The sequence below is a fragment of the Lepus europaeus genome, chromosome 14, assembly GCF_033115175.1.
Source record: "Lepus europaeus isolate LE1 chromosome 14, mLepTim1.pri, whole genome shotgun sequence".
NCBI classification, from domain to species: domain Eukaryota; kingdom Metazoa; phylum Chordata; class Mammalia; order Lagomorpha; family Leporidae; genus Lepus; species Lepus europaeus.
Window position 1 is genome coordinate 95,196,452 of NC_084840.1, and position 12,908 is coordinate 95,209,359.

The 12,908-nt window shown below is 58.3% G+C and overlaps 1 protein-coding gene across 1 annotated transcript in view; it reads left to right on the forward strand.

Annotated features, from left to right (window-relative positions):
- Positions 1–6,343: 6,343 nt before the first annotated feature.
- The window catches only part of LOC133773519 (microtubule-associated protein 6-like), a 94,716-nt gene continuing 88,151 nt past the window's right edge, over positions 6,344–12,908 (forward strand). The window contains exon 1 of the mRNA XM_062210826.1: positions 6,344–7,100. Coding sequence (XP_062066810.1) covers positions 6,344–7,100 — 757 coding nt within the window. The remainder of the gene's footprint in view (positions 7,101–12,908) is intronic.

A 12,908-nucleotide genomic window follows, 5' to 3' on the forward strand; every position in this document is an offset into this window, starting at 1 on the left:
TGTCCAGAGTGCATAGCGTGCTTCCGGGATCCCGGACCCGTGGGAGGGCTACACCTCAAGGAGAAATGACAGCCACATGCCTAAAAGGCCGAATTGGCTAAGGAGAGCGTTTGGTGTGACGGTCAGGCTGCACCCACATCAGAACGCCCAGGTTCAAGTCCTGGCTCTGCCCCTGACTCCAGCTCCCTGCTCATGCACACCCTGGGGGGCAGCAGGTGATGGTTCGAGTACTTGGGTCCCTGACCCCATTGTGGGAGACCTGGATGGAGTTCCAGGCTCCCGGCTTTGGACTAGCCCAGCCCCGGCTCTTTGGGGACATTTGGGGAGTGAACCAGTAGATGGACAACAACTCTCTCTCTTTCTCTCTCTCTCTCTCTCTCTTTCTCTCTCTCTCTGTTGCAGCCTTGCCCACTGGATTCCCCAGAAAAAGCACGCAGCCAGGCCGAGGGACTCCTACCTCAATTCTAGCCTCAGAACACACAGGTTGTGTCTCTCGGCCTCATTTTCTTCACAAAGAGATCGAGGGCGGCTGGAACCGCATCAGAGATACAAACAGCCTTCTATCTCTAAATCATTTCACTGGATTCTAACATTTTTTAATGACGGTATATTTGCCAATTATTTATCTTTAGACATGCAGAGAGGAGTGAGTGTTTGGCTTGGTGGATAAGAGGCCTCCTGGGATGCTCCCGCCCTATGGCAGAGTGCACGGGTTCAAGGCCTGGCTCTGCCCCTGATCCTGCTTCTTGCTCATGTGCACCCGGGGAGGCAGCAGCAATGGGGCACATCTTTGGGTCGCTGACCCCTACAGGGGAGACCAGACCTGGGCTGGCCCTGGCCATGGAGAGCCTTTCAGAATGGGAGACCTCTTTGTCCCTCTGTCACTCTGCATCTCACATTTTTAAAATGTATGCAGAAAAATACGATTCAAGGTTTGCCAGTTCTGCTCATTTGCAGCCAGATAAACACAGAAGCAAACGTCTATCTCCCAACATAAAACAACAGGTGTCCAGAGCTCCGCTAAGAGCCCGGTCCCTGAAAGCAATGCCCCCAGGCAGTTTCCCACTCCTTTGCCTAGAAGCCTCTGAGTCCAGAACTCCAGGCACAGACACCCCGGACAGCGCAGGCACAGGAAATGGTTTCTCCAACCCTGGATCAGTGATTTGGGAATAATTCCTGCTTACCCTTCACTTCTCATTAGGCTGCTAATTCTAGCATCTCCATCAGGCCCCAAAGAGCAAAAACATCGCCGACTCGGTCAATTCTACTTTTCGGGAGCTTCCGCAATTCATTTAGAAGGGGAAGAAGGCAGAAATATCGGCTAAAGCAATGCTGGGGACTGACTGTAGCTTCTCCATCGACACGGCCTTTCTAATACACAGGCTGTCTTTTTCCAGGGTCTCTGCCTTAGTCACACGGAAGTAACAGGATCTGTGGACCAAAGCTAGAAGCAGAAAATACCACACCCCAGGCAGATATAATGCAATCTAAAGAGGCTTACCTTCATCCTCAGAAAGAGTTGTGCATGCATTTCATAGAAGCCCAAACTGTTGTATATTGGATTTCACACTGCTAATTAAGTGGCATTTTTTAAGATGACTTTTAACACCCATAATATTTTTTTTCATTGCCCTGGCCAGGCCGGCATTGGGGCGCAGAGGTTTAAGCTGCTACCTGCAGCGCCAGCATCCCACGTGAGTGCCGGTTCAATTCCTGGCTGCTCCACTTTTGATCCAGCTCCCTGCTGATGTGCCTGGGAAAGCAGGGGAAGAAGGCCCCAGTGCCTGGGCCCCTGTCACTCATGCAGAAGACCCAGATGGAACTCCAGGCTCTGGTTTGGGCCATTGCAGCTATTTGAGATGTAAACCACAGTGGGGGAGGGTGACCCCACGCATGGCCCCCCTGCGCCCTGTCCTGCCTGCCTCCAGTCCCAGCCCCAGGAGGTCCGGCGCCCCTTGCACAAGACCTCCTCACAGGCAGCCTGGTCACCTGAGCCTTCTCCCCAGTGAGGGTCAGCTCCTCCCATGGCCCAGGCACAAGTGACAACTCCCTGGTACCCTGGTCTTCCAGCAGGACAGCCAAGGACAACCAAGCAGGGGCACAGTGGAGACCAGAGCGAGGGCCGGCGGAAGATGCCAAGGCAGAATCCCACAGGAGTGGAGCCCCGGAGCCCAGGCCCGCCGGCCCCTCCCTAAGCACACCAACAGCGGCACGATGACCCGGGGTGCAGGAGCCCCGCCACATGCAGACACACACAAGCCTGCTCCTTGTTTGTAACGCGCTTTGGGGCTAGGACTCCATCCTGGGTGTGTGCACTGCTGGCTATTATGGGAGCCCTTGGAGGCTGGAGCACCAAGGCCAGGCTCCTGCCACACCGACCGGGGAAGGGGGGCCCTGTTTCCTCTTCCTGCCCCTCCCAGCCGCTGCACGGGCTGGGCTGCAGGGCAAAGAGCAAACAGGAGCTCAAAGCTAGGAACAGAGCTTCAAACATCCCCCCGGGGAAGATGCCTGGGGCTGGCCGAGGCAGGAAGGCCAGGGACACGTCTCTCTGTCCCAGAGGGCTCCCCCGCTGGAGGGCAAAAGTAGGAGACAGACAGGTGGGGCACCCTGCCGGCCCGGGAGCTGCCAGGGCCAGCTTCTACGCCTGGCCCTGGCGACTCTGCCTGGGTAAGCTGAGCCCTGGCATCCCACGCTGCTGGCCGCCGAGGCCCGGCCATGGTGCTGACCTCAGGTGCCTTGACATTTCATTCCTAGGTCAAGAGTCCCTGGGCATAGACTCTCAGGGAAGGCAGCCTCACTTTGTTCCTTTTTTTAGGATTTATTTATTTATCTGAAAGGCAGAGTGACAGAGAGAGGGAGAGACAGAAAGAAGACAGAGAGATCTTCCATCCGAGGGGTCACTCCTCCAAATGGCCCGGGCTGGGCCAGGCCTAAACCAGGAGCCTAAACACGCCCCCCCTATACTAGGACCCCCAGTGTGGTGCTGGAGCCCAAGCACTTGGGCCACCGTCACCTGTTTTCCTAGGCACAGCTGCTGGATCGGAACTGGGGCAGCCAGGACTCAAACCAGCACCCATAGGGGAAGCCGGCGACACAGGCGGTGGTTCAGCCCACCAGGCCTTACTCTCGATGGTGCTCCTGGGGAGCTGCTCGGAGACCCAGCCCGGGTCGTCCGACCTCTCTGGACCTTCCACGGCAGAACCTGTCTGTGTGTTTGAACCAGAACTCCCTGTGGCGGCACACACGAACAAGGTGCGTGCTCCAGCCCCCTCCATCTATCTGGGCATCTATCTGGTCATTGCAGCCAGCGCAAGGCCGGCAGAAACCACAGGGGTCACCTTCACTCCTGGCCGCTGGACTTCCCAAATGACCTCCCATGCTCTCTGTCTTCTCTCTGTCCGGGATGAACACAAAGGACCCAGGAGAAGCCTGTGGCATGCTGGGCACAGCACAGCGACTGGATGGGGAGCCCCAGTGAGCCCCCCAGGGGACACAGCTGGCCCAAAACCTCCCCTTGCTCTCCAGGAAAGGTTAACCTTGATGAAGCAAGGCACCGAGGTTAGGGGATTGTCACAGTGATGAACCTGACTATATACATGTTCTGTTGGGGGTCTTCCATTGATATCATAAAATCACCATGGTGTGCAAATTGGCACAGAAATTACTGCTGACCCAAGGTCATTACATTCCTTACGGAATTCAAATGCCGGTGTTGTAGCACAGTGGGTTAAGCCACCACCTTTGAGGCCAGTATCCTGTGCCATCGCTGGTTCTTCGAGTCCTGGCTGCTCTACTTTTTCTTTTTCTTTCTTTTTTTTTTAATGTTTATTTGACAGGTAGAGTTACAGACAGTAAGAGAGAGAGAGACAGAGAGAAAGGTCTTCCCTCCACTGGTTCACCCCCCAAACAGCCACTACGGCTGGCATGCTGCACCGATTCGAAGCCAGGAGCCAGGTGCTTCTCCTGGTCTCCCATGCGGGGGCAGGCCCCAAGCACTTGGGCCATCCTCCACTGCCTTCCCGGGCCATAGCAGAGAGCTGGCCTGGAAGAGGGGCAACCGGAACAGAATCCGGCACCCCAACCAGGACTAGAACCTGGGGTGCTGGCACCGCAAGGCGGAGGATTAGCCTAGCGAGCCGCGGCACCGGCCTCACATGCATTTTCAATGAACTTTCTTCCTACACTACAAATGTCACCTAGTGGTAAGCACGCTGATGGACAAACACAGCAAGGAGATGGATACCAACAGGGCTATTTTAATTTATTTTTACACTTTTATTATTTATTCAAAAGGCAGGATGAGACAGAAGGAGAGACAGAGAGAGAGCTTCCATGTGCAGGTTCACTTCGCAAATGCCCACCACAGTGAGGCTGGGCCAGGCTGAAGCCAGGGGGCCTGGAACTCCAGCTGAGTCTCCCTCTTGGGTGACAGGGACCCAAGCGCTTAGGCCATCTTCCACTGCCTCCCAGGCGCTTCAGCAGAGAGCTAGGGCAGAAGTGGAGCAGGCGGGACCCGCACCAGGCACTCCAACATGGGATGTGTGCGTCCCGGGTAGCGCTTCACCTACAGGGCTATCTTAGGGCAGATTTCCAGCACAGCCCTGTGCGTCTGCGATTCCCCAGGGGTGGGGAGGCAGACAGGTGGGTGGACACCGGTCACCCGTATAGAGTTCAGAGGTAAGGCAGACCTCCGGGGGCGCCTGTGGGCAGACACATCCATCCCAGGGACACAGGCACAGCCTACGCTCCAGGACTATGCTGAGTGGCTCCCGCCCACTAGGGGCACGGGACACAGGTTCAAATTCCACTGACAGGTAAGAGACCCACCGTGCAAGGTGCACTACGTGGCCGCGCTCTTCCGCACGCGTTTACTGCTGGCCTGGCTCTGCGGCCCTGGAGCCCCACTCCAAACCACCAGCGCCCTCTCGTCGACCCCTTTTTATTTGAAAGGCTGAGTGGCGGGGGACAGTTCTGTGGCACAGCAGGTTAAGCCAGCTGCCGGCATCCCATATGGGTGCCACTTCTTATCCCAGCTGCTCCAACTTCCAATCCAGCTCCCTGCTAATGCACCTGGGAAAGCAGCAGAAGATGAGCCAGGTGCTTGGGCCCCTGTACCCACGTGGGAGACCCAGAAGAAGCTCCTGGCTCCAGGCTTTGGACTGACCCAGCTCCGGCCATTATGGCCATCTGGGGAGTGAACCAGCAGATGGAAGACCTCTACCCTGGTTCTCCCTTAGTCTCTGTAACTTTTTCAAAAATAAACAAATACTAATAAGTAATCCAAGTTCATGAAGCCTCATATCTTTGGTTCAGTGCGCTCAGGGCAGCTACCAGTGAGGACCCCACACAGATGCTCCCCATTCCTGGAAGGGAGCAGCGAGCCCAGGCTGGCCCCTCCCGGCCTCACCTGGGAACCCCTCGGAGCCAGGCTGGCCCCTCTGGGCCTCACCTGTGATCAGCTGTGACTGTCTACAAGCTGTTTCCCAGGCTGGCCTCATCCCAGCTGGCCCCTCTGGGCCTCACCTGTGACCCCTGGGAGCCAGGCTGGCCCCTCCCGGCCTCACCTGGGAACCCCTGGGAGCCCAGGCTGGCCTCGACCCAGCTGGCCCCTCTGGGTTGCGACTTGCCAGGCAGACCAGACCTGGAGTCCCTGCAGCAGGACCCTGGCCTGACCTAGGGGGATGGAGTCTTATCTCTCCCAGGTCCTCTCTGGACCCCAGCCCCCCGCCGCCCCACCTCCTACCCGGAGTGCCCTGCTCTGGACACACAGGCTGACCCCTCCCTCGCTGGCGCGGGTGTGTCTGGCTTCTGTCTGCATTTGCAGTGTGGGTGACTCACGGCTCACTTCCCTTCCCATCTTACACACACACACACACACACACACCCCTCTCTTCCCCTGTGCACAGCCCCTGCTCCCACGCACAGCCCAGCACCCGAGCACGCACCCCCACCGCCTTTTGTTCCCCGCTGTCCCCTGGATGAACCTGGGGTGGTTTCTGATGCTGCTGACTCAGGGCGGGGGCGGGGGCCGCATCATGGACCCTGGAGGAGTCCCGCGCCCGCCCTGGGAGCCCCACTGGCTAAATGTCCTGGGCACAACACAAAGCTGTTGGAAATCCCCCCGGGAAGCCCAGACGACCAATAATAACGCAGAGGAAAGGAGAAACCACCTACCAGAAGTGGCCCCAAACAACTCCCAACTTTTCAAAGACAGCCCCAAGTCACGGGCAGGGTTCTGTCCATCACACAGAGGACCCACAGATAGCACAAAACCCGCCCTGGACGCGGCGACCTCGCCTGGTGGCAAAGCTCCCTGCTCCCCAGGGCTGGGGCTCGCGAGAACATGGTGCCACGCCTGCTGCCCGATGGATGTGGAGTCGTCTGGGGGCAGAGATACAGGTCCTCACCGACCACTTCCCCAGGCGCCAACCGCGCCACCCCCGCCGCTGGCGCCGGAGGAAAAGTCAAGCCCCGGAGACCCCCGGCGCTCCGCCCGCTCCGCGGAACGCACAGCCGCCGCCAAGCCCCGGCCCGGGAGGCGCGGGAGGCGCGGGCGCCCCGGCGGCACGGCACAGCCACAGCCAGGGCGCTGCGCCCCGGAACGCGCCGGCCACTCACCCTGCGGCGCAGGCGGCGCGCGGTGCGCCCAGCGAGGAGGGCGCGGCTCGCCGCCCCGGCTCTCGGGCTCTGCCATTGTCCCTGGCCCGCGCGCGGCGGCGCAGGATCCGCGCGCCTCCTTGCAACCCGAGCGGCGCAGTCCCGAATGCTCCCGGAAAGCGCTGGAAGCCGGCCCGGGCTGGGGGAGGAGGGGACGGGGCGAAACCCCACCCCGAACAGGCTCCCGCGCCCAGGGAAGCTGCATTCCAGGCCTGACGCCGCGGCGGCGGCTGCTGCTGCTGCGCCGGGTGCCCCGGGGCCGTCCCCGCCCCTGCGCACAGGCCCCCGGGGACCTAGCTCCGGAGGCGGAGGCGGCGCCCGCTGCGCGCCCACGGGCGGGGACGGCCCGGCAGGTGAGGCCCGGCCCGGCCCCGCGCCCCTCTCCAGTGCCTGCGCAGGCCAGGCGCGGGGCTCCCCGGCGGCCCGCCGCGAACCCTCCGGAGGTGAGCCAGCACAGCCGAAGTTTGGGCGCATGGTCTGCGGGGAGGTGGCGCGAAGTGCCCGGCCCGGGAAGCCGCGATTCCAAGTTTTCCCTGCTCGCCTGCGCCTTCGCTACTCCCCTTCCCCCAGTACAGGGACGCACGCACACCGTGCGCACCACACACTCGTGCACACACGGACCCCCACGCGCGCACTTACGCACACACCGCACACACACACACACAAACATGCCCCCTAGCCCCGGATCTGAAACGCGAAGCAGTCAATCCACCGCCGCATGGCTCTGGTTAACGACTTCAAAAAGTTCTCAAAGGCGGTTAAAATGCCGTCCCCTGAATGGCCGGCGACCCGTGCCTCACTCTCTCCTTCTAAACCACCTACAAATATTTATCCTGCTCTCTACCCTGGCCTTGACCAACAGGCGAATTTCCCAGAAAGTGAAATGAGGAGGCGCGACTTCCACAAAAGAAGTGGATAATAAATAAATAAATAAATAAATAAATAAATAACATGAGCTCTGTTGCAGATAGAAAAGAACTCCGGACACAACGAGTAACACGCGTGTGGCTTTTAAAAAAGATTTATTTATTGGAATGGCAGAGCGAGTGAGTGAGAGAGAGAGAGATCTTCTGTTGGTTCACTCACCAAAAGCCTGTCAAATGTGGACCAGGCTGGTCTCCAGACACCTGAGCCATCACCCGCTGCCTGCCCAGGTGTGGATCCTTAGCAGAGACGTGGGATTGAGACTGGGCACTCTGATGGAGGAGGCAGGTTCACCTGCTACTCCCCAAGCAGTGGCCCCATTATTTAAGGGAAGAAAGGCCGGTTGTGAGCTTGCCGACCACGCCCTGACCAGCTGGCCGGCCACTCGGGCAAGGGAGCTGCCAGGTTATGACCACAAGTCCCCTGAGTGTTTGGGCCACGGCCAATTAAGACACACACATGCAGGAGCGCCTACAGGACAGAGCCTACAGACCCAAAGCAAAGCAGTCTCGTCCAGGGGGTGAGCTACAGTCCTCGACTGACCAGACTGTCTTGAAAGCCAAGCAGGTTGGTGGAGAATCTTCCAGAAGATTGCGGCAGGGCACCACAGGGAGCTGGGGATCCAGGGGCAGAGGGCTCAAGGTCTCTGTGACTTTGGAACACTGTCAGCTGGTAATCTCGCTTACAGAAGGAAGTAAACTTGCACAGCTTTGGTGCCGGGCGCCTGCAGGCAAACACAGCAGGAGCCTCAGCCATACGGAAGGTTCCAGAAGATTCCAGAAGGAACTGTCAGCGGTGTCCAGGCCCTCGGGTGTGTTCGGAGGATCCTGAGTCAGATTTTTGTACAGCTGTTGTGTGGTTGTCTACACAGGCAGAGGGGGAGGGGCTGGAAGGGGAAGAGAAAGAGGGGGATTGCAGGTCCTGAGCCTACAGCAGCTCCTGTCACCTAACAGGGTATAGAGCAAACTCTTCTCCCAGCATGAAGCAGTGAAGGAGCCGGCAAAGGCCGGGCAGGGCGATGGCAGCAGCACCCTGCTTGGGGCCCTCCCGGCTGGCTCAAGGCAGGCAGAAGAGCCCACCCTTGGTGCAAAGACAGGCTGCATTCCCAGAGCTGTTTGGAAAGTGTCAGAGAAGAGCCTCAAGCCTCTCTCGCCCAGGTCTGGGACTCCCAGTGTCCAGACAGCCCAAGCTCCTCGGCTGACCCCGGGCCCAAGCTTCCGGGATGCTCACCTCCCGCTGGGGCCATGCAGCCTAGAATGCTCCAACCATGGTACACATGTTGTCTGAAAAGCTCCAACTTTTGGGCCATTCTGCAGGGAGACACTCCTAGGAACCTGGTTCCCAGGGCCCAGGAGCTGAAAACAGTTGGAGGCTCCCATGGTGGCAATGGTCCCTCCCCCAAGAGAGCCCTTCCTAGCAACCTCGGGTCAATCACCAGTTCCTTGGAAAACTGTAGCTGTCTCTGCCATCCACGTGAACCGAGGGATCCAGAGCGCTGTGAATACGACTTTTGCCGGTGCTGTCACCGTGCAAACACTATTGGAACTCGAAGGACATGGTGGTTTGGGGTGTACTTTAATTTCTGGCTTTACAAATTACTATGACGACTCCATCTGCCTTCAATGCCACCCTCTGCGAGTTGCTGTGGAAGGCACAAGGACAGCAGGAGGAACTTGGACTTTGATTTGCTTCCCATCACATGAAGAGCTGCAGTAGTGACACCAGGGAGCTGCAGGGCCAACTGGCTTCTGTTAGCTGAGACAGGTGCAGGGCTATTTCCTGGTCAGTGGTCCCGCAGGTTACAACTCAAGGTTTAAATTGAGCTCACACCCAAAGAATGTGTCATCGAAAAGGAAATAAGGAATGAGAAAAACAAGTGCTAGAAGGCAAAGGTGATGTTTCCCTCACGGGCAACCTATTACACTGCTGGGGTATTTCAAGATGCATTTGAAAGGAAGTTACAGAAAAAATGGGGAGGGAGAGAGAGAGGGAGTAAGATTTCATTCTACCAACTGGTTCACTCCCAAAAATGATTGCAACAACCAGGGCTGGTCCATGCTGAAGCCAGAAGCCAGGAACTCCATCCTGGTCTCCCAGTTGGGTGGCAGGGGTCCAGGCACTTGGTCCATCCTCTGCTGCCTTTCCCAGGTACATCAGCAGGGAGCTGGACCAGAAGTGGAGCAGCCGGGACTCAAGTCAGAGCTCAAATAGGATGCTGGTGGCATCACAGGCAGTGGCTTACCCCCACCCCACCACAACACCAGCCCCCGTCCTTGGTTTTGGTAACGCAACTTAAGTGATCTCACCGTGACACCCGAGAGTCATAAACAACTGGCGATGACGCTTTAATTACAGGGCTGTGGGACACATGCCCCCTCCTTTGTGCGAGTCTGTGCAGAGAGGAGACGTCGCTAGAAGCCAGCCAAGTGAAAATAACAGGACGCAGGTCTCACGTGTCCTTTCAAGCCTTACATTCTGTCGAGAACAAGATGGCTTCCAACGGGTCACCATTAGGGCACACACACACATGCTTCACGTTTGCCGAAATGCTCAACATGCACACTGCTCAAAACCAAACCAAAACGGAGGGGAAACCCAACAAGTCCACCCAGCGGGGCCTCGGGCTGGCTGGGCGCCTCACCCCTGTTTCTGAGGTGGTGGCTGCCACACGTCCGTCACAGAGGACGGACTCCCAGCAGATGGGAGGCGTTTTCTCCAAGGTTGCTGCTGACGGCGACGCGTCAGGTGGCGGGGTGACATGATCCTTAAAAATAAACCAGGCCGCTTGGCAGGGAGAAAGGGGACACTATTAATAATTACAGCTGGGCGACACGGAACCAGGACTGTCCCCGGGAAGGCAGCCCAGATGGCCACTTCTGTGCAATCCCAGATATGCAGCCCCCACCCCCCATCTGCCCCGCCATACTCCTCGGGTTTCCAAGTGCACAGAGAACATCCACACTGAGCGTCCCCGGCAAAGATCCCGTAAGAACTTCAAGCATTAATGAACACCAAGCTGTGAGGCTCACCACAGCCGGGCTGCGAGTCCACCAACAATTGCACATCAAAGCAAGAAGTCTGGACTACAAGTGTGATGCACTTCGGGACGGTTCATCCATCAGAAACAGAACTGTCCCGGCCATGCTAGGATGCCGGGTCTCCCCACCAGATAGCCATGAGCGGCTCTGCCACTCCCTCCCTCCAATTGCCCCTTCCCTGGCTCCTCTGGCTTGGTGGTTAAGACACCATCGCCGGCACAGGAGAACTTGAGCTTCATCTCTGGCTCCAGCTCTTGAGCACAGCTTCCTACTGATATGACGCTGGAAGGCGGCGGTGACGGCTCAAGTAACTGGGTCCCTGTTACCATGTGGGAGACCCAGGTTGAGCTCTAAGCTTTGGTCTCTCAGCCAGAGGTCACTGCAGGCGTATAGGGGAGTGAACCAGCACATGGGCGAGGTCTCGCTCTAAGTAAAAATAATAATAATAATGATAATAATCCCAGTGGCTCCAAGCAGAGCCTGCCGATCCAGAAGTGAGGTGGCCAAGGGCCAGTCACGTGTCCCCACTCGGAGATCTGGGGAGCCCCCCGCACCCTGCCCTGTGGATGCAGACATAAAGCGGCCCTCAGATCCAGCGTGTGAGCACTGTAGGCACATTTGCCTGCCTGTCAAGGCGGCCCATTGATGCGCTGGGCGCTGCTTTGATTTCCCAGCTGTGGGAAGACACGGTGCTGGCGCTGCCGAGGGAGCCGCCATCTGTCCCGGCACACCGCCTGGGCAGCCGCCTTCCGCTCAGCTCCCTGCTCGCCACAGACCCGGGCTGGCTTCCGGGGGGCGGCTTGAAGCCCGCCCTCTCGTCCCAGACCCAGTGAAGGCACGGCTTGTTCCACAGAGGTGCTTGGAGCCCGGTGGGACCCCCACGAGGGTGGGGACTCCTGCAGGTGCTACCTTTCTCACGGGACCCACTGGTGCCATTGCCAACCCTTTCAGGGCAGGGTGGCTGGGGGTGGGCGTCTGGTGCATTGGTTAAGACACTGTGTGGTGTGGGGCTGGCCTCGTGGTGCAGCGCCAGTTCATACCCAGCAGCTCCACTTCCAATCCAGCTCCCTGCTTGTGGCCTGGGAAAGCCGTTGAAGATGGCCCAGCTGTTGGTCCCTGGACACCCACATGGGTGAACTGGATGGAACTGTGGAGAAGGGAGGGATTAAGGAGAACCAATCACACTGCCAGAACACAGGTGCCCTTGTATTTCATGTCCCCCTAGCGCCTCCCTTGCCCCATTTTTCAGATAAACAAACTGAGTCCCAGAGAGCTGATGAGTCAGGCTCCCTCCTGCCTCTGGGCTCCTCCCCATCCTTCCCTGCCATATGGGTGCTGTAGACATTAGGATCCTTTAGCCTTCTGCCCACCATGGAAGTCAGGCCCTGCTGTGCTAGGTCACCCCTCAGTTCTTCCTGTGTCACAATCAGGGGTGGGAGGGGCTAGGTTCTGAAAGCCCCGCCCCCACAACAGTAGAACCAGAGCTGCTGGTGGGTGGGTGGCGCTGGCAGCTCAGCCACAGGTGTCTCCCAGGAGCCCTGGAGGAGACTGGGGCTGGGTGCAGGCTGAGCACAGCCCGGGTCTCCTGGAGAAGGTGGAGGTCACCTTGTAGGACTTCTCCCTTCCCTGAGGCCTGGGAAATGCCACATCTCTGGTCTCCTCCACCAAGGCTGGGCAACTGGGCTGGTCACTCGCTCCCCTCCCCCACCTAAAAACACCAAACACGCCGGTGAAAGAGTGGACTGCAGGTACATGTACCTGGTGCAGGCATTTCTGACGTCTGTGCTTCCAAAAGAGGCCTTCAGGAAGGTCGCCCAGGGGCTGGTGCTGGGGGGAAGCCTCCGCCCCCAGTGCCGGCACACACATGGGCACCCGGCCGCATCACCTCCCATCCAGCTCTCTGCTATGGCCTGGGAAAGCAGTAGAAGATGGCCCAAGTCCTTGGGCCCCTGCACCCACGTGGGAGACTCGGAAGAAGCTCCTGGCTCCTGGCTTGGGATCAGCACAGCTCTGGCCGTTGCAGCCATTTGGGGATGCACCAGTGGATGGAAGACCTCTCTCTCTGCCTCTCCCTCTCTCTGTGACTCTGCCTCTCAAATAAATAAATAAATAATAAATAAATCGGTCACACCGGATGCATCTGATGCAAAGACTATGCATGGATGTCACGGTGTTTGTTTTTCCAGCAAAACAGACTGGTGTTTTGATTCCGTTTTCCCACCAACGTTTTGCAGATCCCTGGCCCTGAGACGCACAGGCCCAGCCTTGGTGGCAGGTGGACAGTTTTGT